Raw genomic sequence first — 21,888 nt, 5'->3', positions numbered from 1 at the left:
TAGAAGTGGTCATAGCAAACATCTTTTTGTCTCATTCTTTATCTCAGGAAGAAAGCTTTTCATATTTCACTCTAGTATCTACTGTAGGGTTTTTGGTTTTGTTTTTTTTTTTAAAGATTTTATTTATTTGACAAAGAGAGAGACAGCAAGAGAGGGAACACAAGTAGGGGGAGTGGGAGAGGGCGAAGCAGGCTTCCTGCCAAGCAGGGAGCCTGATGTGGGGCTTGATCCCAGGATCCTGGGATCATGACCTCAGCCAAAGGCAGACACTTAACAACTGAGCCACCAAGGTGCCCCTGTTGTAGAATTTTAAAGAATGCTTTACTAGATTGAGAAAAGTCCCCTCCATTCTTAGTTTGCAAGAATTTTTGTTATAAATTAATACTAAATTTTAAAATAATGCTATTTTCTGCTTTTCAAAAAATTATCAATGAGTTTTCTTTTTTCCGTTATGTGGTGAATAACAGAAATTGATTTTCAAATATTAAGCCAACCTTGCATTCTTGCAATAAAATCTATTTGAAGGTAATATATTACTCTATGTATTCATTGCTGGATTTGATTCACTAATATTTAAGATTTTTATATCTCTTATTGAGAGAGACTGGCCAAAATTTTTCCATTCTTGTAATGTCCTTATTGGGTTTGGGTGTAACATGAACTCAGGGGTGGTAAGGGGGAATACACATAAAATTTACCATTTTAACCACTGTAAAGCATACAATTCAGTGACATTTAAAATTCAAAAGTTTATCCACAATGCTGTGCAACCATCCTACTATCTAGTTCTAGGACTTTTTCATCAACCCAAAAGGAAACCCTGTACCCATTCAACAGCCATTACTCACACCCACCTCCCCCTAGTCCCTGGAAATCTTTTTTTTTTTTTTTGGCGAGAGAGAGAGAATGAGAGAATGAGCAGGGAGAGCAACAAAGGGAAAGGGAGAAGCAGGCTCCTCGCTGAGCAGGGAGCCTGACTTGGAGCTCGATCCCAGGACCCTGAGATCATGACCTGAGCCAAAGGCAGATGCTTAACCCAATGACCACGCAGGTGCTCCTGGCAATCATTAATCTGCTTTCTGTCAGCATGGATTTGCCTATTTTGGACATTTCATATAAAGAGAATCATACAGTATTTCCCTTCTTGTGACTGGCTTCTCTCACTTTTCATAATGGCTTCAAGGTTCATCTATTTGTAGCAGGTGTCAGTACACTGCTCCCCCTTTTTTTTTTGACTGAATAATACTCCACCGTATGGACATGACATATTTTTAACAAACTACAGAAATGATCCCTGAAAATAAATGTTTCAGACATTAAATTTTTATCCATTCATTTGTTGATGGATATTTGGGTTGTTTTTACCCTTTGGCTATTGTAAATTATGCTGCTCTAAGTGCTCGTGTATAGGAACTATTTAATTTTAAATTTTACTGACTCAAACTTTGCCTGATGAATGAAGGTATATGTTACAAAGAACAGATATAAATGATGTCAACGATGGCAACTTCTCTTGGAGGATAATAAATGGATTTGCTAGAAGAGGGAGACTGGTGGAAAAGGAGACAGTAGAGCAAAATCAACAAATATTTACTGTCTACTATGTGCTGGATACTGGCCTAGGTAATGGGGATACAGCAGTGACAAAGCAAACAGGCCCCCCACCCCTGCTTTCATGTGGAGGAACCATCAACAGGATATATCGATAAGCAGGATCATTTCAGACAGTGACAAGTACTGTGAAGAACACGAAATCTCAAGACACGCTAAGAGTGACCTGGGAGCAGGGGAACTACCTAGATCAGGGGGATCAGGGCAAGAAGGTCTCCATGAGCAGGTGATACCTGCCTTGAGGCCTGGCGTGTCTGAAGTTCACTTTCCAAATCTGTGAAATGGAGAGAAGGACACATATCTCACAAGGTTCTTCAAAAGCTAAAGGGCAGGGGCACCTGGGTGGCTCAGTGGGTTAAAGCCTCTGCCTTCGGCTCAGGTCATGATCTCAGGGTTCTGGGATCGAGCCCCACATGGGGCTCTCTGCTCAGCGGGGAGCCTGCTTCCCCCTCTCTCTCTGCCTGCCTCTCTGCCTACTTGTGATCTCTGTCAAATAAATAAATAAAATCTTAAAAAAAAAAAAAAGGTAGGACCTCAAAAAAAAAAAAAAAGCTAAAGGGCAAATTTATAAAACACTAGCATAGTCTTGATATATACATTTGATAAATGACAGCTACTGGTATTAATGTGATATTAAGTGTAATTTTATAAGTTAATACCAAAATTAAAGAATCTAGAGTCCTAGAGTTTGTCACCGCTGATGGGTTTGGAAACGACTTTTTCAGAGACCCTCAACGGACTTCACGGACTTGTCCAGGCTGTCGCTGTCTCTCTTTGACCCATCACCTACTCCTGGGCAACCAGAGGAGATGCAGCCGCTAAGTAGGGAAGTGACTCCTATATCCACCAACAGCCCAGACTGGTGCCAGTGTGGACACTGCCTCCCATCCCAGCTCCCCGAGAGCGACAGATGCCTGGAAGAGCTGTGCTGTCGGAAAAAGGCCGGTGCCTGCATCACCACCTCGGAGCCCTTCAGGAAGCTTGTCTTGTCCCGACAGGTCCTGCAGTTCCTCCTGCTCTACCAGGAGCCCTTGCTGGTGCTGGATGACAATGCCAACAGCCGGCTGCGGCACTGTGCCTACAGGTGCTACACCACCTGGCGCTTCGGCTCCCAGGACCTCGCCGACTTTGCCATCCTGCCCAGCTGCTGCCGCTGGACAATCCGGAGAGAGTTTCCCAAGAGTGAAGGCCGATACACCGGCTTCCAGAGTCCTTGCTGATGGCACAGGGCTGAGCAGGCGTGTTAATGTTTGTTTCCTTTGTTTGCGCCATGAGCTTGACCTGCAAAGATCTGTGGCCAAACGTTCAACCAAAGGGAAATGTGTTTTCCGCTCCTGCAGCTCTAGACGTGTCAGAGCGCAGAATGAACAAACAAACAAACAAACAAACCCGAATCCCTCAGCAGGGACCGAGTCGAGAGATTCGGATCTGTGCCTCAGTTCTGTCCCCAGCAAGTTGTGTGGTCCTTGGCTTTTAACTCTGTGCCGCAGTTGCCCTCCTACCCAACCTGCTATCCCAACTGAGGGGTCGGGAGGACAAACAGAGAGTGTACATGAACTTTCTGGTCAATGCACAAAGAGCTACATGAATGCGAAGTGGCTCCTTGTGAGGCCAGACTGGGATAAGGACGACTATGAACAAATCTTGGGGTGCTGGCTGGAGACTGTGGAGGATTAATGGTGGCCAAATTCTTGGGCACCTGTCCATAACCTAAGGGTTATGTCTCCTCCCCCTGCATGTGCGCAGCATTGACTGCTTTAGCCAATCGTGGAAGTAACGCTGTTCTGGCTTCGGGGTCTTGGTCTTGGGGCTGACAGCTTCCACCTCCCGTCCTGCCCCATGGCTGCTGCGAAGCCAGCCCCCATACAGAGGTCTGCCTCTCCTCAGACCACTCAACTGTGAGGCAGCTCCAGAAGCCACATGGACAACAGAGATGTCTGACCAGTTCCCAGCTTCCAAGACATCCAAACGCAGTCACTGGACATGGGAGAGAAGCCTTTAGATGATTCCACGCCCTACTAGCATCGGACTGCCACTGCAGGAGACACCTCCCAGGGCACCCACGGAAGAAAACCATTGTTTTAAGCCACTAAGTTCTGTGTTGTTTGAGACGCAGCAACAGATGGAGGACAGAGAGCAAGCCTGACTCACTGGAACACAGACTCGGCCTAGACCTTCCATGGTTCTAGGGTTCTTAGGGAGACTGGACCAACCCTGAAGCTCCATGGGGGCTTCGGTCTCTGTTCGGCAGTCCTATCATGGATAAGAACAAATCAGGGAACCCACCAGACCAGCCCTGGAATCCATCCAGTCTAACTGCTGAACCACCCAATCCATTCTCACCCACAGCCTATTACTAGGACTGGAAGTAGCTACTGCTGCTAAAACTGGAAAAGGCCACCTTTCTTTCCTTAACATCCTGCACCTCGCAGCCAATCAGAATGGACACAGTCTAGATGCCACTTAAAAAGCAACTCACACCCAAACCTTTACCATTTCTGTACAGTGACCTGTAAGAATGTGAAAATGGATAGTCAGAGGTTTTAGAATCTTCCTTCAGGATTTCCTTTTCATGGTTCTGGTATTAGAATTGATTATTTCTAAACAACTCTTTTAAAGAATAAATAAAGACCACTATTCAACACTGTAAATGATGAAGGGTCTATGAGTTTTCTTAATACATATTCTAAGGTGTACCATTTTGATATGTTTTGAAAACCAGGTGCTTTTTACTGTATTCATGTAAAGTGAATATGAGCAAAACACTTCTTTTTTTGACCCAGGATTTTATCTGGCTTTAAACTCAGGAATAAACTAGGCCAGACTGAACTTTCATCTTTACTATCTTTCAGAGATAGGAGATGATATATGACTTCTTATATGTAAGAAATGTATTCGAAAAGTTGGTTATATGGGACTTCTTTAGAATTTAAATTTTTGCTCCTAGAAGTCTAATGTATGAGCTACAGATTTCCATTCTGATAAACCGCTGAAACTTTATACCTTTATTTTATTTTACTTTATTTCTTGATGCCTTATCCCTAGTGTATTTTTATCACCCCTGGAGGCCCCAAATGGAGTCAGAATTTGTAATGACAATTAGGCCCTGGATCTTCCTACTATCCCCTTTCACCTTCCCCACAGATGCTTTAGGTGAGAGGGTGATGTGTTATGTCAACAGTGTGTAATGTCTGACACTTCCAACAATAACGTGCATCTTATTTGTATCTGGTTTTTAGTCGACTGCAAAAACTAATGTCATCAGCAAAGGCATCCCAAGGAGAATCGCACTTTATAGGATCTGTTTTCTTGTACTTAAGCCCATTATTCTATAGGATAATTGCCCAGCATTCACTATTTCATGTCCGTATTAGAGATCTTTCTTATAACATTAGCTGGTTTCATGTAGAATTGGTAATGAACTTGCATTTCTCTCTTCACAGGGCACCAGTTTTTGAATACATCCTAATTCTAGTTTGGTATTCACATGTCTTAACTAGATAATATGTTTTGATAATAAAAATATCATTGTTTTAATTATAAAAGATAATGTTTAATTTATGATTACTGAAGTGTTCCTTCGACTTCCTTTTCTCAGAAGATCCCCAAATCACGGTCAGGCATTGACACTTTCATTCAACATATATTTTGAGGAACTATGACATTATAAGATATATATTTGGTCTCTGCTCCCAATTCCTGACATAGAGCTCCTAAATCTCTTAGAATCTGCTGGGTGATAAGAATGTCTTGTGTTCTAACAACACAACTCTTGGTGGGCTCCAAACTTCAGGATGGGGGCTGGCTGCCAGAAAGACCAAGCTACAATCAGAAGCTTAGACCTTTGAGCCCCATTCTCTCATCCTCTAGAGTGGAGAGGAGTTGGAAATGGAGTTAAAAATTGATTGCACCCACGTGATAAAGCCCCCCTAAAAAATGTCTCAATTACGAAATTTGGAGAACTCCTGAATCAATGAACACATCTACATGCTAGGAGAGTGGCGCACCCCAACTCCACAGGGACAGAAACATCTGTGCTCAGGACTGTTTTGGACCTTGCCTCTTCATCTGGTTGTAGTCTGTATCCTTTATAATAAACCAGTAAATACAAAAAATGGTTTCCCTGAGTTCTGTGTACCATTACGGTAAATGACCAAACCTGAGAACAGGGTTATGGAAACCCCCAATTTACAGCCACTTGGTCTGAGGTACAGGGGACACCCTGGGACTTGCGACTGGCACCTGAAGTGGAGGACAATCTTCTGGCATGGATGCCTCAACCTAAGGAGACTAGACTAACTCCTGTAGTTAATGACACAATTGAAATCTTTTTTAGAAAACTCTTCTTTTAATCTTTTTTTTTTTTTTTAATTAAGCAGGGTGCCTGGGTGGCTCAGTGGTTTAAAGCCTCTGCCTTCGGCCCGCGGGTCATGGTCCCAGGGTCCTGGGATCGAGCCCCACATTGGGCTCTCTGCTCCACGGGGAGCCTCCTCTCTCTCTGCCTGCCTCTCCTCCTACTTGTAATCTCTGTCTGTCAAATAAATAAATAAAATCTTAAAAAAAAAATTAAGCAATGGGTGCATTGCATGTGGTTTTACTTCCTGCTGCTTGTATATTTCTTTTTTTTTTAATTTTTTTTTTAAGATTTTATTTATTTGACAGAGAGAGATCACAAGTAGGCGGAGAGGCAGGCAGAGAGAGAGGAGGAAGCAAGCTCCCCGCTGAGCAGAGAGCCCGGCGCGGGGCTCGATCCCAGGACCCTGAGATCATGACCTGAGCCGAACGCAGAGGCTTTAACCCACTGAGCCACCCAGTCGCCCCTGCTTATATATTTCTTAACACATATTCTAATCCCATGCAGTCATCATTCTGGGAATCCCAAGTGCCCCCTGACTGACTCTGACTCTCTTTTAAAGAGATCTAGACATCACTATCTTCTTTGGCTTTTACTGTGATCTTTTAGTTTCCTCTTTTCCAGTTGCGTTATAAAGGCTTATAAAATATGTTTCCAAAATAAATGATGATCTGTGGAGAGGATTTTGCATTCCTAACATCCTTAGTTCCTCTTAATTGTCAAGGTCACATGAGACTGGGTCTTCTGAAATCAGCAGATGAGGCACCCAATACTGACTGGCCATTTTAACCAAATAATTGCCATACTTGACAGGCTTGAATGAGTGCTTAATGCAAGCCTGGTCAGTATAGTAAGTTAGGAGTTATATTTTATTCCCCAAGCAAAAAATAAGCTCCTCAAAGGCAAAGGACTCATCTTGGCTTTGGGTCCATTACATGCCTCTTCCAGCATGGTGGTACAGTGGAGAGAGACTCTGGAAACTGACCACCTAGAGTCAAATCCTGAGTCACAAATTAGCTAAGAGGACTCAGGCAGCTCATCTAATGGTTAGAATCCTCAGTTGCATCTTTGTGTCCAGGGTTGTTGTAAGTCTTAAACGTCGTCAGTGTAAATACATGTAGAGCACCCTGCTCACTGCCTGTTACAAAAGAAGCACTCAATAAATGTTAGCTATTGGGAACACATGGGTGGCACAGTTGGTTAAGTGTCCGACTCTTGATTTCAGCTCAGGTCATGATCTCAGAGGCATAAGACTGAGCCTCGTGTCAGGCTCCAGGCTCAGCTCAGAGTCTGCTTAAGATTTTCTCTTGGGGCGCCTGGGTGGCTCAGTAGGTTGAGGACCTGCCTTTGGCTCAGGCCCTGATCTCAAGGTCCTGGAATAGAGCCCCACATCAGACTTGCTGCTCATTGGGGAGCCTGCTTCTCTCTCTGCCCCTCCCCCTTGCTCACGATGAGTGTGCTCTCTCTCTGAAGCCTCTGCCTTCAGCTCAGGTCATGGTCTCAGGGTCCTGGGATCATGCCCCTCATTGGGCTCCCTGCTCAGCAGGGGGCCTGCCTCCCCTCCCCCGCACCTGACTCTCTGCCTACTTGTGATCTCTCTGTGTCAAATAAATAAATAAAATCTTTAAAATAAATAAATAAATAAATTTTAAAAAGGGGGTGCCTGGGTGGCTCAGTTGGTTAAGCATCTGGCTTTGGCTCAGGTCATGATCCCGGGGTCCTGGGATCAAGCTCCGAGCCAATGCTCCCTGCTCAGTGGGAGAGCCTGCTTCTCCCTCTCCCTCTGCTCCTCTACCTGCTTGTGCTTGCTCTCTCTCTCTCTCAAACAAATAAATAAAATAATTTAATTTAATTTAAAAAGATTCTCTCCCTCTCCCTCTGTCCCTCCCACTTGCACTCTCTCTAAAATAAATCTTTTTTTAAAATGTTAGCTAAGGGGATTAGGGATAGGGTGGCTGGGTTACGGACATTGGGGAGGGCATGTACTATTGTGAGTGCTGGGAATTGTGTAAGCCTGACGATTCACAGACCTGTACTCCTGGGGCTAATAATTCATTATATGTTAATAAAAAAATAAAGTTAAATTTTAAAAAATGTTAGCTATTATTATTTTTTAAAGTTTAACCATATGTCTAACTATGCTAGCTATTACTGTGATTTGGATGGTGCCTATTTAATAACCTCTAAATATTCCACTGAAATAGTTTAGAGGCAAATCGAATGAGTACAAAGGAGAAGTCACTACCTCTGCTCGCTCCACCTCAGCCACAGATGCTCCTCCAGAAATCCCAAGCTCAGTTAGTAGTAACACCACCTGCCATCAGCTCAATCTCCCAAGCCAGAAATTCAAGTGACAGTTTCCATGTCCCCTGTCCATGTCCCCCTTTCCTGCCCCCATTCCATCCAATCTCACTAATCGCTCAGTAAACATTTACTGCCCATCTTGGCACTATGCAGGTACTAGGGATAAACAGGTGAACAAGCCAGGTTGTCCAGGAGGTTAGGTGCAGTGAAGAAAGCGGGTGAGCAATGTATAAAGAAATGAGATGAGAACATCTTGGGGTAAAGGGCATAAGAAAAACAAGCAGCATGCCGTAACAGAAACAATGGGGTTACTTCTGATAGGGATCAGGGATGGCCTCTCCAAGGAAGTGACATTTAAGCTAGATCCGAATGTCAGGAAGAAGCTGGCTGGGACGAGTTGGAGGAACAGAGGGACAGCAAGGGCAAACACTGAAGTGGGAAAAAAAGTGAGCGTGTTCCAAGAACTGTCATATGGCCAGTGTGGCGGGGACATTTACAACACATCCTTGTCTTCTAAGTCTATCCAGGGAGGGACAAAGCCTTGTTTTCTTACTGCTTCATGAACTGTGTGGGCCCATCTCACTGAACCAAAACTGCAAAGAAAGGCAAAATCCATATAGGCAAGGGTAACTACAGGGAGTTTGTGAAGCTCTCGAGACAGGAGCTGGCCCTCCCTAGATGAAGAGACTAGAAACATCATCTGGTGGGAGGAGAAGAGCCACTCCTGAAAGGAACAACAGCACGAGCCAGGCCCAGAAAGAAAGGCGTATGGTATGTACTCAAATTGCTGGGAGACCTGGCTAGCTCCCCAGAATGGGAAGAAAGTAGAAGAAGATGAAAAGAGACTGATGTGCAGAAAATCCTGGGGAAGGAAAAAAAGGCAGAAGTGTTTGGACCATTTGCAAAGTCAACAAAGAGCCATTCTTGGGCTGACAGGGACCAAGGAAAGCAGTGAGTTAAGAACATCCTTCAGGATGTGGTATATATATACAATGGAATACTAAGCAGCCATCAAAAGAAACAAAACCTTGCCATTTGCAACGATGTGGATGGAACTAGAGGGTATTATGCTAAATGAAATAAGTCAATCAGAAAAAGACAATTATCACATGTTCTCTCTGATATAAGGAACTTGAGAGGCAGAGTGGGGGGTGATGGGGGATAGGGAGGGAAAAAATCAAACAAGATGGGATCAGGAGGGAGACAAAGCATAAGAGACTCTTAATCTCACAAAACAAACTGAGGGTTGCTGGGGGTGGGGGGTAGGGAGTGGGTGGAGGGATTATGGACATTGGGGAGGGAATGTGCTATGGTGAGTGCTGTGAAATGTGTAAGCCTGATGATTCACAGACCTGTACCCCTGGGGAAAATAATTCATTATAGGTTAATAACAAACAAACAAAAAGAACATCCTTCAGGCAGGGATGCCTGGGTGGCTCAGTCAGTTAAGAGTCTGCCTTTCGCTCAGGTCATGATCCCAGGGTCCTGGGATCCAGCCCTGCATCGGGCTCCTTTTCAGCAGGATGCCTGCTTCTTCCTCTACCTGCTGCTCCCCCTGCTTGTACGCATGCTCGTTTTTTCTCTCTCCCTCTCTCTGACAAATGAAAAATATAATCTTTAAGGAAAACAAACAAACAAGAACATCCTTCAGGCAGCCACGAGGATGTTGGCTAGAGAGAAACCCTGGGATGGGAAATTACTTAGGAAGTCACCTGGGATCATAGAGGAGTGATTCAGTAAGCAACCTGGACTACTAATTTGGAGGTGGGGATAGAAGAAAGAATTTTGTTAAATTCCTTTAGATCCAACAAAAGGGGGTTAGTCCAATAAATGACGGCACACTCATGTAATACAGCCTCATGCAACAACTTAAAATGATGCCAAAGAAGGAGAGCACATGATATTGAGAGATGTTCAAGGCAGAACACATCTGTGTGACATTTTTCCTTAAGGAGAATGTGAGCCTTTAATTAGAGCTCTCTCTTTTATTTCCGGCACAGATAGTAGTTGTCAAGAACCTTTAATCCTGAATGTACATTTAAGAAAACAAAGAAGGGGGGCGCCTGGGTGGCTCAGTGGGTTAAGCCGCTGCCTTCGGCTCAGGTCATGATCTCAGGGTCCTGGGATCGAGTCCCACATCGGGCTCTCTGCTCAGCAGGAAGCCTGCTTCCCTCTCTCTCTCTGCCTGCCTCTCCGCCTACTTGTGATCTCTCTCTGTCAAATAAATAAATAAAATCTTAAAAAAAAAAAAAAGAAAAAGAAGAAAACAAAGAAGGGGCGCCTGGGTGGCTCACTCGGTTAAATGTCTGACTCTTGGTCTTGGCTCAGGTCCTGATCTCAGGGTTGTGAGATCGAGCCCCACACCCAGCTTTGTGCTCAGTGGGGACTCTGCTTGAGATTCTCTCTCCCTCTGCCCATCCCCACTACACTCACACATGCTTTTTCGCTCTCTCTCAAATAATAAAAATATTTTTTTAAAAGATTTATTTATCGAAAGAGAGAAAGAGAGCACAAGTAGGGGGAGCAGCAGGCAGAGGAGCAGGCTCCCCGCTGAGCAAGGAGCCCGATGAGGAACTTGATCCCAGGACTCTGGGATCATGAACTGAGCCAAAGGCAGATGCTTAACCTACTGAGCCCACCCAGGCGCCCCTAATAAATAAAAATCTTTAAAAAAAAAAAAAAAAGGAAGACAAAGAAGGGCCTCCTCATTCCTCATTGGAATATGCCCTGGATAATGACAAATCAATTGAGGAATATCAGAAAAGGTCAATGCCATTTCCTGAAATCCAAAAATCAAAATTAAAAACCATCCTTCCGGTTTTCCTCTACCATGGTTTGTTTGGGGAAGTCAATGAATAGTTGGCCTATGGCTGGCTCTTTGCCCACTGTTATGGGTTAAATTTTGCAGCCCCCCTCCACTGATGCATACACTGAAGTCCTAACTCCCCATCATCTCAGACCAGGCCTGGATTTGGGGATGTAGTCTTCAATGAGGTAATTAAGGTAAAATGAGCTCTAATCCAATCTGACTGGTGTTTTTCTAAGAAGAGATTAAGACACTGACACAGAGGGAAAATCATGTGACTGATGTGGGAGTGGACAAGGAGAGAAGCCAACACCAAGATCTCAGACTTTCAGCCTCCGGAATTGTGAGGAAACAGATTTCTATTGCTTAAATCATTCTGTCTGTGGTGCTTTGTTATGACAGTGCTACCAAATACACCTCCCTTCTTTATTTTTTTGTAAAGATTTTATTTATTTATTTGAAAGAGAGAGAGCATGAGCGGGGGGGGGGGGGGGGGGGAGGGTCAGAGGCAGAGGGAGAAACAGACACCCTGCTAAGCAGGAAACCTGACATGGGACTCAATCCCAGGACCCCGGGATCATGACCTGAGCCGAAGGCAAACACTTAACAGACTGAGCCACCCAGGCGCCCCTCCCTTCTTTCTTTTTAATTGTGACAAATGTATTCTGAATATAAAACGTAATGCATGAACTTGGCAGTTCCTCAAATACTTAAATACGGAATTTCCACAGGATCCAGTTACTCCACTTCCAGGTATATACCCCAAAGAATTGAAAGCAGGGACTCAAACGGACACCTGTACACAAATGTCCACTGACAATCACCAAAAGATGGTAACAACCCAGTGTCCACCAACAGATGAGTAGATAAGCAAAATGGGATCTATCTATACGATGGAATATTCTTTGGCCATAAAATGGGATGAAGTTCTGATACATTGTACAACATGGATGAACCTTAAAAACATGATGCTGAGTGAAATAAGTCAGACAAGAAGCCACATACTGTACCATTCTGTTTATATGAAATATCCAGAACAGGCAAATCCACAGACACAAAACAGAATAAAGGTTACCAGACACTCGCAGAAGAGGGAAATAGCAAGTGTTTAATGGGTACAGAGCCTCTATTTGAGATGATGAAAAAGTTCTAGAGATGGATGGTGACAGACGGTTGCCCAACATTGTAAATATACTTGATGCCACTGAAATGTACAACTAAAAATAGTTAAAATAGGGGCGCCTGGGTGGATCAGTGGGTTAAGCCTCTGCCTTCGGCTCAGGTCATGATCCCAGGGTCCTGGGATCGAGCCCCGCATCAGGCTCTCTGCTCAGCAGGGAGCCTGCTTCCCCTTCTCTCTCTGCCTGCCTCTCTGCCTACTTGTGATCTTTCTCTCTGTCAAATAAATAAAATCTTTAAAACAAAAAAATAGTTAAAATAAAATTTATGTACATTTACAATTTTTTAAATTGCCAAAAACAAAAATAAAAAGTAATGCATAGGCAACTGTACAATTTTTATATTTTGTGGATATTTCTTTATAGCATTAAAAATAGATATTTCCTTTGTAGCATCTCTACATTCTTTCGGTCTGAGTCTCAGATGAAGGCTGAAGCCAGCTTGCTATTCAGATTTCCTCACACCCTCCAAAATCATGTAATATGTGTCGTGTAAGAAAATATTACAGTGGAGATCCCCAGAAGGGCCAGCAAGCCAGAAGAGTATTTGCAAGGACCTGCAAGGAAGAAGAGATAAGCCGATGTTTCACGGAGATAAATCTCACCTTTGGCTTTCTTAGGGTGGAACTCAAGCACTGACCCAGCCCGAGACATTGACTTTGCCATCCACCATCAGGGAAAAAATATCTCCTTTTCTGATGGGAATAACTCTGCCTTCAAGTTCAGATAAAGCACCACAGGACAAGGTTCGCAAGGGCACTTGCTGACCCCTGGGTTGAGTTAGGCTCGTAGGTAGGCAGGCATCTAATGGGCACAGTGGCCATTGGGAGTGAGGACAGCCTGGCGCAGCCCCTGGATTCAGCTTTGCTTGCTCAGGGTCCATCCACATTTGCCCCTATGTTGCCAGGAGGCCAAAGTGGCTTGGCCTCGAAGGTGGGTGAGGTGGGAAAACCCGCATGCAGGCAGCGAGGCAATGCCAATGGGCAATTACTGAGTGTCTCTGTGATGTGGAGGCTTTTGAATGTGCCACAGAGGCCTCATCAAAAAAGGGTGAGATGGGTCGTCCTGGAAATGAAGGTGGCCCCCAGGAGAAGAGAGGGCAGTGAAGCTGCTGCCTCACAGAAACATATCCAAATGTCAGCCTGCAGCAGAAGGGTAAAATTAGAGGGAGCAGAGTGTTTTAGGAGAGGAAGGAGTTCCTGTGGGGCACTTACTTGAAATAAAACTGATCAGTAAAAATCTAGATGTACAAAATCCACACATAGTATGGGTAAAAGGGACCTCTGGTTTACAGAGGGTTCCTAACAAGGTAAGATTCTCTTCAGTAACATTTCAATGAAATTATATAAAAATGGAGTTCTCCTTTTTAGGAGCTTATCTATCAAAGAGACAGGAATGTCCAGAGCCTGAGCCGCAAACAACTAGCTATGAGAATCCTCGAGACTCTCTTAGTTTTCTTATTTACAAAAGGAAAGGACAGGGCTAAATATGATCACTAAAGTACTTTTAATATCAAAGTGATTCCTCTATTGTATATAATGAGATCAGGGGCACCTGGGTAGCTCAGTCGGTTAAGTGTCTTGTCTGCCTTCAGCTCAGTTCATGATCCCAGGGTCCTGAGATCGAGTCCCACACTGGGCTCCTTACTCAGCAGGGAGTCTGCTTCTCTCTCTGCCTGCTCCTGCCCCTGCTTGTGTGCTCTCTCTCTCTCTCTGACAAATAAAATAAATAAAATCTTCAAAAAAATAAAATAAGATAAAATGTGATCAATTTGTACTTCACGTTCAGCTTATATAAATTGCTTAGCACACAGCACCTGGTAAGTGGTCAATGAATGTACTGTGTTAATTAAAACCAAAAGTCCATGGGGCGCCTGGGTAGCTCAGTTGGTTAAACATCCAACTCTTGGTTTCAGCTCAGGTCCCAATCTCAGGGTCATGAGATCAAGCCCCACACCAGGTTCTACACTCAGCAGGGAGTCTGCTTGGGACTCTCTCTCCCTCTGCCCCTTCCCCTCACCACCCTCCATCCGTGCTCTCTCTCTCTCTCAAATAAATAAATCTTTTAAAAAATAAAATATAAAATAAAATAAAATAAAAATCCATACAATAGCCCCTAAGGCTTTACCTGATCTGGGCCCTGGCTTCCTCTCAGGATCTTAGCTCACTTTACTCTCTTCCTTGCCCACTACACTCCATTCATACTGCCCCCCTTTCTGCTCCTGGGACATACAATGCTTGTTCATACCTCAGGGCCTTATACCTGCTATCTCCTCTGCCTGGATCCTTTCTTCCCAGATTTCCAGAGGTGGCTCTTTTTGACATTCAAATCTCAGCTTAAGTGTACTCCTTAGAGAGAGGGCCTCCCTTCAGCTAAGAGACTTATAGAGAATTCAACACCCAGCCATGAATGCACATTCTTTTAAAGTGCACATGGAGGGACGCCTGGGTGGCTCAGTTGGTTGGACGACTGCCTTCGACTCAGGTCATGATCCTGGAGTCCCGGGATCGAGTCCCGCATCGGGCTCCCGGCTCCACGGGGAGTCTGCTTCTCTCTGTGACCTTCTCCTCGCTCATGCTCTCTCTCACTGTCTCTCTCTCAAATAAATAAATAAAATCTTTGAAAAAAAATAAAATAAAATAAAGTGCACATGGAGCATGGACAAAAGCAGACATGAATCACTTCAGCAATCAATATGATACAGACTAGGCTCTCCAACTGCATTTCAATGAAATGAGAAATTCCTTATTTATTTATTTAAAAAGATTTTATTTATTTATTTGACAGAGAGAGAGGGAATACGAGCAGAGGGAGAGGGAGAAGCAGGCTTCCCACTGAGCAGGGAGCCCAATGTGGGGCTGGATCCCAGGACCCTGGGATCATGACCTGAGCCGAAGGCAGATGCTTAATGACTGAGCCACCGAGGCGACCCAAGAAATTCATTTTTTTTTTTTTAAGAAATAGACTTTTATTCTTTTTTCAAAGATTTTATTTATTTATTTGACAGACAGAGATCACAAGCAGGCAGAGAAGCAGGCATAGAGAGAAGAAGAAGCAGGCTCCCTGCTGAGCAGAGAGCCCGATGTGGGGCTCAATCCCTGGACCCTGGGATCATGACCTGAGCCGAAGGCAGAGGCCTTAACCCACTGAGCCACCCAGGCACCCCAAGAAATTCATTTTTTAAAGATGGATTTTAAAACTATGCGGAAGCCAAATAACATACTGCTAAGTGACTTTTGGAAATGTGTAAAACTGAGTGATAATGAAAACAGCACATGTCAAAACTGGTGGGACACAGCAAAAGCACTACTTTAAAGAGAAACGTATAGCTCTATATACATTTATCAGGAAACAAGGAAGGTTCAAAAAGACAGGGGCCCAAGCATTCGACCTGAAACCCTGGAAAAGGAGCAGCAGAATCAACTGAAAGAAACAAGAAGGAAATAATAACTCTTGGGGCAGAAGTCAATGAAATACCAAACAACTGAGACAAATAACAAAACTAAAAGCTGGTTCTGTGAACAAAGTAAAAAGACAGAAGTCTTGTCAGAGATGTGTGTCTAAGAAAAAGAAGTCAATAAACTACAGAAAAAGAGAACTGGGCGCCTGGGTGGCTCAGTGGGTTGGGCCTCTGCCTTCCGCTCGGGTCGTGATCTCGGGGTCCTGGGATCGAGCCCCGCATCGGGCTTTCTGCTCCGCAGGGAGCCTGCTTCCTCCTCTCTCTCTCTCTCTCTCTCTGCCTGCCTCTCTGCCTACTTGTGATCTCTGTCTGTCAAATAAATAAATATTTTTTTAAAAAAAGAAAAAGAGAACTTAATGACAGTCAAAACAGAAAAAATTTTTTCAATATTAAGAGAATTATAAACAACCACAGGCTAATAAATTTGCGTGGCCTTCTCTGACTGCCCCTACTTATTATTTTTATTGTCTGCTGCCTGTCTCCTGACACTGGAATATAAGCTTCCTGAGGCAGAGATTTTGGCCTATTTGGGTCCCGATAAACACCACATGCTGAGTAAGTATTTGATGACTGCACAGAGGAACGTCCCCCATAAGCCAGCACAACTGAGGTCGGGTGAGTTTTTCCTAGCACAGATGTTTGCATTTGTCTTCAGCAGATTTGCCCAGGTACAAGGACAACTTGTAAATCCTGGCAAAGGTCTCTGGAATCTGATCCTCCCAGCGACACGGTGTTACCACACCATGGTTATCTGGGGAGCCACTCAAAGAAACTATGAATTTCTAGCTCAGCAGACAACTGTGCACACAACTTGGGTATGAAGAATAACGGGGGGGATCAGTTGGTGGTTCCACAAGAAGTTAAGCACAGAATTACAGTATGACCCAGTAATTCCCCTCTTAGGTGTATACAGCAAGGATAGAAAACAGGGACTCACCCGCATCGGGCTCTCTGCTCAGCAGTGAGCCTGCTTCCCTCTCTCTCTCTCTCTATCTGCCTGCCTCTCCGTCTACTTGTGATCTCTGTCAAATAAATAAATAAAATCTTTAAAAAAAAGGGGCGCCTGGGTGGCTCAGTGGGTTAAGCCGCTGCCTTCGGCTCAGGTCATGATCCCAGGTCCTGGGTTCGAGCCCCACATCGGGCTTTCTGCTCAGCGGGGAGCCTGCTTCCTCCTCTCTCTCTGCCTGCCTCTCTGCCTACTTGTGATTTCTCTCTGTCAAATGAATAAATAAAATCTTTTAAAAAAAAAAATCTTAAAAAAAAAAAGGAAAAAAAAAAAGAAAAGAAAACAGGGACTCAGACTAATACTTGTACATACGCGTTCTCTGAAGTACTGTTCACGCTAGCCAAAAGGTGAAAGCAACCCCAACGCCCATTATGTAAACAGTGGATAAACAAATGTGATATATCCATACAATGGAATATTATTCAGCCATAAAAAGGAATGAAATATTGATGCATGCTATCATGTGGATGAACCTCAAAACATGATGCTAAATGAAAGAAGCCAGACATAAAATGTCACTTGTTGTAGGATTCCATTTACATGAACTATGCAGACTAGGTGACTCCACAGAGACAGAGAGCAGATGGGCAAGTGCCAGGACCTGGGAGGGAGCGGGAAAGGGGGAATTACTGCCTAATGGGTGTAGGGTTTCCTTTGCGGGGGATACAAGTGATCCGGACCTAGATAAAGGAAGGGGTTGCACAACATTGTGTGTGTATTAAATGCCACTGAATTGTTCATTTTAAGATAGTTAATTTTAGGGGCGCCTGGGTGGCAGTTGGTTAAGCATCCAATTTTGGGTTTCTGCGCAGGTCATGATCTCAGGCTGTGAAGCTCCATGCTCAGCATGAAGTCTGCTAAGACTCTCCCTCCCTCTCCCGCTGCCCCTCCCCCACCAACACTCACACTCTTTCTCTCTAAAATAAATAAATAAATCTAAAAAAAAGTTAATTTTATGTTATGTGAATACACATACATACCATACACATTACACACCAGCCAAATACACACTTGGCCAGATGGCTGAGTGTTAAAATCAATAACCACAGCCCAATATCACTGCCATAAGTACAAGAATAAATCTGAAGATTTTCCAAAGGTTTGTTATTTCAATTTTATTACTGTATTTTACTAATCAAATTTTAAAGTTTGATTTTTATAATATAGGAACATTAATTCCTTAGGGCTGTCCTTGTGATTGGTCCACCGAACATCTGGATATTGATTAGAGGTTCACCATTTAACGTTTCAAAACTAGAGCTAAGATACTTTAGGCTGCTTTGCCAGAATAGGGCACTGTTGACCGAGATGTCGCCACAAAATTATCAAATTTTCCTTCCCTCTAGATGCCATATCATCATGGTAAAGACATATCCTCCTCAACTTCTGTACTTGAAAACTGAATTTCTGATAATGATGTAATTTCATGGAGATGATCCCATAAACTAAAGCTCTGCATACTGCTTGAAGATACTATCTGAATATTTTCAAGAGTAAGTTACAGAATTTCTTCACTGGTATTTTAAATATCTAATATCTTTAGGCCTTTATTATTATTTTTTTTAAGTATTTAATTTAGAGAGAAAGAGAGGTGGTGGAGGGGCGGGGGGCGGGGAGGAGGGAATCTCAAGCAGGCTCCCCACTGAGCATGGAGTCCGACTGGGGCCTTGATTCCAGGACCCTGAGATCATGACCTGAGCTGAAATCAAGCTCAACCTACTGACCCACCCAGGCACCCATATGCCTTTACTCTTATTCAAATTATTACTTAGTCACCAAAAACCTCTCCTAATAGTCTGTCCAGCAATTGTTTTATTAAACTATTTGAGAGTTCTTAGTTATTATTTTGGAAAATGAAATCGTTTCAATCATTATTTCATTTTAGTTAAAAATCTAAGTGTATATTTCAACCCACTGACAAAATTTCAACATATAAAGAACCTAAGGAGACTTTTTTCATTCCAGTTACAACTAGAATGCTCACCTACATTCAAAAGTGAATATTAATGTATTAACAACATCATAGTAACAAGCTTCATTCATATTGCTGACATCGACACTGGCTGGAGACAGTGGTTACTTATACAATCCCACATTCATGATGGCGTACGAGTTTGGAGAGGCCAGAAATGACGTTGAAGTAATCATATGACTACTTGGGTTTCCAGAGGCTGAGACCAAAACCAAAGCCAAATGGCAGATTTGAGCCAAACAGAAGGCTGAGGCCAATGGATCCCACCCCTAATAAAGAGGCTAATTGCAAGAAGCATGAGATGAGCCTTCTGGATAATTCTCAGGGCAGGAAAGAGGCAACATTTACCCTCAGCTGACTCCAAAAAATGACTGTAGCTTATCATCCCACTTCCCATTTAATTTCCTACTAAGAGAGAAATGATAAAACCAGAAAAGGGGAAGCAACTGTAGAGATAAGATGCCGTCCTCCACAAACACTTGCTCTTGGTTGAGCTGACCCACTGCGTGCTCTACACACCTCACAGATCTCAGCGCGGCTCACAGTGCACACACCTAACACTTCAGAGTTACCAGACTACTCAGGTGCACAGTTGTCACAGACCACACGTAAGGACAGAAAAGACCTGGGATTATCCCAAGAGAAGGCTTTGTGGTTTGCTTATATGAACTTAGAGATTATTGCTATCTGCATCCAGACAACAGAAATTCAGAACGTTATGATCAGGTCAACGTTTTTGGAGTCTGACGGGTCCTTCCCTCTGTGCTTTCGTTTCTCTCTTAGCCACCAATTATTACCAGATCTCTTAGGACAGGAGGGGGCATAATAATAAGAAAAAGGCAACATTTCCAGAGTGTTTTATCAAAAACTAATGAGACGGAGCTTTAACTCAACTGTAAAATAGGACTTTAAGTCCTTTAAGTATCACTCACATGTAGGTGGTTTTTGGAATAGAAAGTTCTGTGTTTCTTTTGCCAAAGAAACCTGGGTTCCCTTGTGTTGGATTTAGATCTAATAGAGACTGTTCCTTGGCTAATAAAATACAATGATCATTGGGGGCTGGGGAAGATTAACACACAATCTGTATATTCCAGAAAACTGTCTTCACTAGAGCACAAAGGAGATGGGTTTTCATTATGAGACAAGTCCCATAAAAAGTACACCCTTGGGGAGCCTGGGTGGCTCAGTGGGTTAAGCCTCTGCCTTTGGCTCAGGTCATGATCCCAGGGTCTCTGCTCCACAGGGAGCCTGCTTCCTCCTCTCTCTCTGCCTGCCTCTCTGCTTACTCGTGATCTCTGTCTGTCAAATAAATAAATAAAATATTAAAAAAAAAAAAGTACACCCTTGATGCTTTTTGTTCTTGCTACTGTTTTGTTTCATTTTTCTTCAGACTTCCAGATAAGCCTGAAGCTGTTTGATGTAGAATCAGGAAACGTCAGGTTTAGAGACTACGTTTCTTAGAAAGCATCCCTGCTTCTTACGGTAATCCCTTCTGTCTTTTAACAGATCTAATTCAAGTTTAACCAGGACAAGTCTCTTAAGAGTGACGCTTGAGGTGGACCCCGGGGTGGGATGGTGGGGAGGGGATGTGTGGTAAGCAGTGTCCATCCCTGGTGGGGGCCTGGCTCAGGGTCCATGCTATCATGAGCCTCCCTGAAGCTAGATGACTTAGTCCTTCCAAGGGTCACCAACTCACCCTGTTTGCCAGGGGACTTCCCCAGTTTTAGCACTGAAAATCCCATCTCAGTCCTAGGCAAACTGGGATGGTTATCACGTAAGGATTGACTTCTCTTGGTTTAAGCTGTACCACATACATCCTGAGTGGGATTCTAATCACTCTAAACTTCTAAAGTTAAACATGTGTGCTTTGCAGCCTTTGTCCCTTTACATCACCTACCACAGTATCTTTTTCTACCACTGAATAGGATTCCTACCTAGTTACCACAAAACTATTAAGTGGGGCAAACGTTTTTACTCTGTTAAAACTCTTTACTTTTCCATTTATTTTTTAAGAGAAAAAAATCCAAATTCACACAAATGGTCTTGAATTTTTTTAAAGCTCTCATTTCGTTTGGGTGAGAGGGTGTTTTTTTTTCCCCCATGCTTATAAAACTTCTTTTGGGGACACCTGGGTGGCTCAGATGGTTGGGCATCTGGCTTTGGCTCAGGTCATGATCCCAGGGTCCTGGGATTGAGCCCTGAATCAGGCTCCCTGCTCAGCAGGGAGTCTGCTTCTCCCTCTCTCTCCCCACTGTTCCCCCTGCTTGTGCTCTCTCATTCTCTCTGCCAATAAATAAATAGAATCTTTAAAATAAATAAATAAATAAGTAAATAAAATAAGTAAAACTTATTTTGTTGGGGAATAATCATTTATCTAATTGAGTTAGCTCTGCACTTCTCCCTCAAGCCCTGGTCCCTTGCCACATATTTGAGTGTACATAGAAAAACTTACACCAAAATCCTCCCAGAAGGAAAACAAACCAAACTGTCCAGAGATTAGTGACTAAAATCATTAATGGTAAATAAAATCCTTTCTAGCTCAATCTGAATTACAACTCTTATATTCATAATATTTCTACGGAGTTAGTAACTGTATTCATTTCCTATTGGTGCTATAACAAACTGCCACAAATTTAGTGGCTTAAAACAATACAAATATATCATTATATAGTTCTGGAGGTCAGAAACCCAAAATGGGTCTTGTGGGCTCATAAAGTCAAGGCCTTCGCAGGGCTGCATTTCTTTGAAGGCTCTCCAGGGAATTCACCTGTTGGCCTTTTCCAGCCTCATTCCTTGGCTCATGGCCCCTAGCTAGCAATCTCATCACTCTGACCTGTGCTGCTGTTGTCACAGGCCTTTTCTGACTGATGCTTCAGCCCCTCCTGTCCATTTTTTAAAGGACCCTTGTGAATAAACTCACTTGGATAATCCAGGACAATCTCCCCATCTCAAAATCCTTAATCACATTGGCAAAGCCTCTTTTGCCACAGAAGGTAACAAAGTCACAAGTTTCCTGGATTATGACGGGATTCCAGGATGCAGGGCATTATTCTGCCTCCAACAGTCATTAAGACACCATCTTAGAAAGTTATGAGACTTGACACTAATGAGACCATATCTTTGGGTCTTATCTTCCTGAGTCTGTTGTATAATCCTTCCAAATATTTAGAATCTAATAGTTCATAAGTAAATTTGAA

The 21,888-nt window shown here is 43.4% G+C and overlaps 2 protein-coding genes across 2 annotated transcripts in view; one reads left to right on the top strand and one right to left on the bottom strand.

Moving 5' to 3' along the window:
- The window catches only part of P2RX7 (purinergic receptor P2X 7), a 49,144-nt gene extending 44,904 nt beyond the window's left edge, over positions 1 to 4,240 (top strand). The window contains exon 13 of the mRNA XM_047696342.1: positions 2,337 to 4,240. Coding sequence (XP_047552298.1) covers positions 2,337 to 2,831 — 495 coding nt within the window. The 3' untranslated portion in view covers positions 2,832 to 4,240. The remainder of the gene's footprint in view (positions 1 to 2,336) is intronic.
- Positions 1 to 21,888, bottom strand: part of IFT81 (intraflagellar transport 81) — a 191,283-nt gene that overhangs the window by 162,298 nt on the left and 7,097 nt on the right. The window lies entirely within an intron of this gene.

This window comes from Lutra lutra, chromosome 12 (genome assembly GCF_902655055.1).
Source record: "Lutra lutra chromosome 12, mLutLut1.2, whole genome shotgun sequence".
Classification (NCBI taxonomy): domain Eukaryota; kingdom Metazoa; phylum Chordata; class Mammalia; order Carnivora; family Mustelidae; genus Lutra; species Lutra lutra.
The sequence above is the reverse complement of the archived record's forward strand: the minus strand, read 5'-3'. Positions and strand labels throughout refer to the sequence as shown.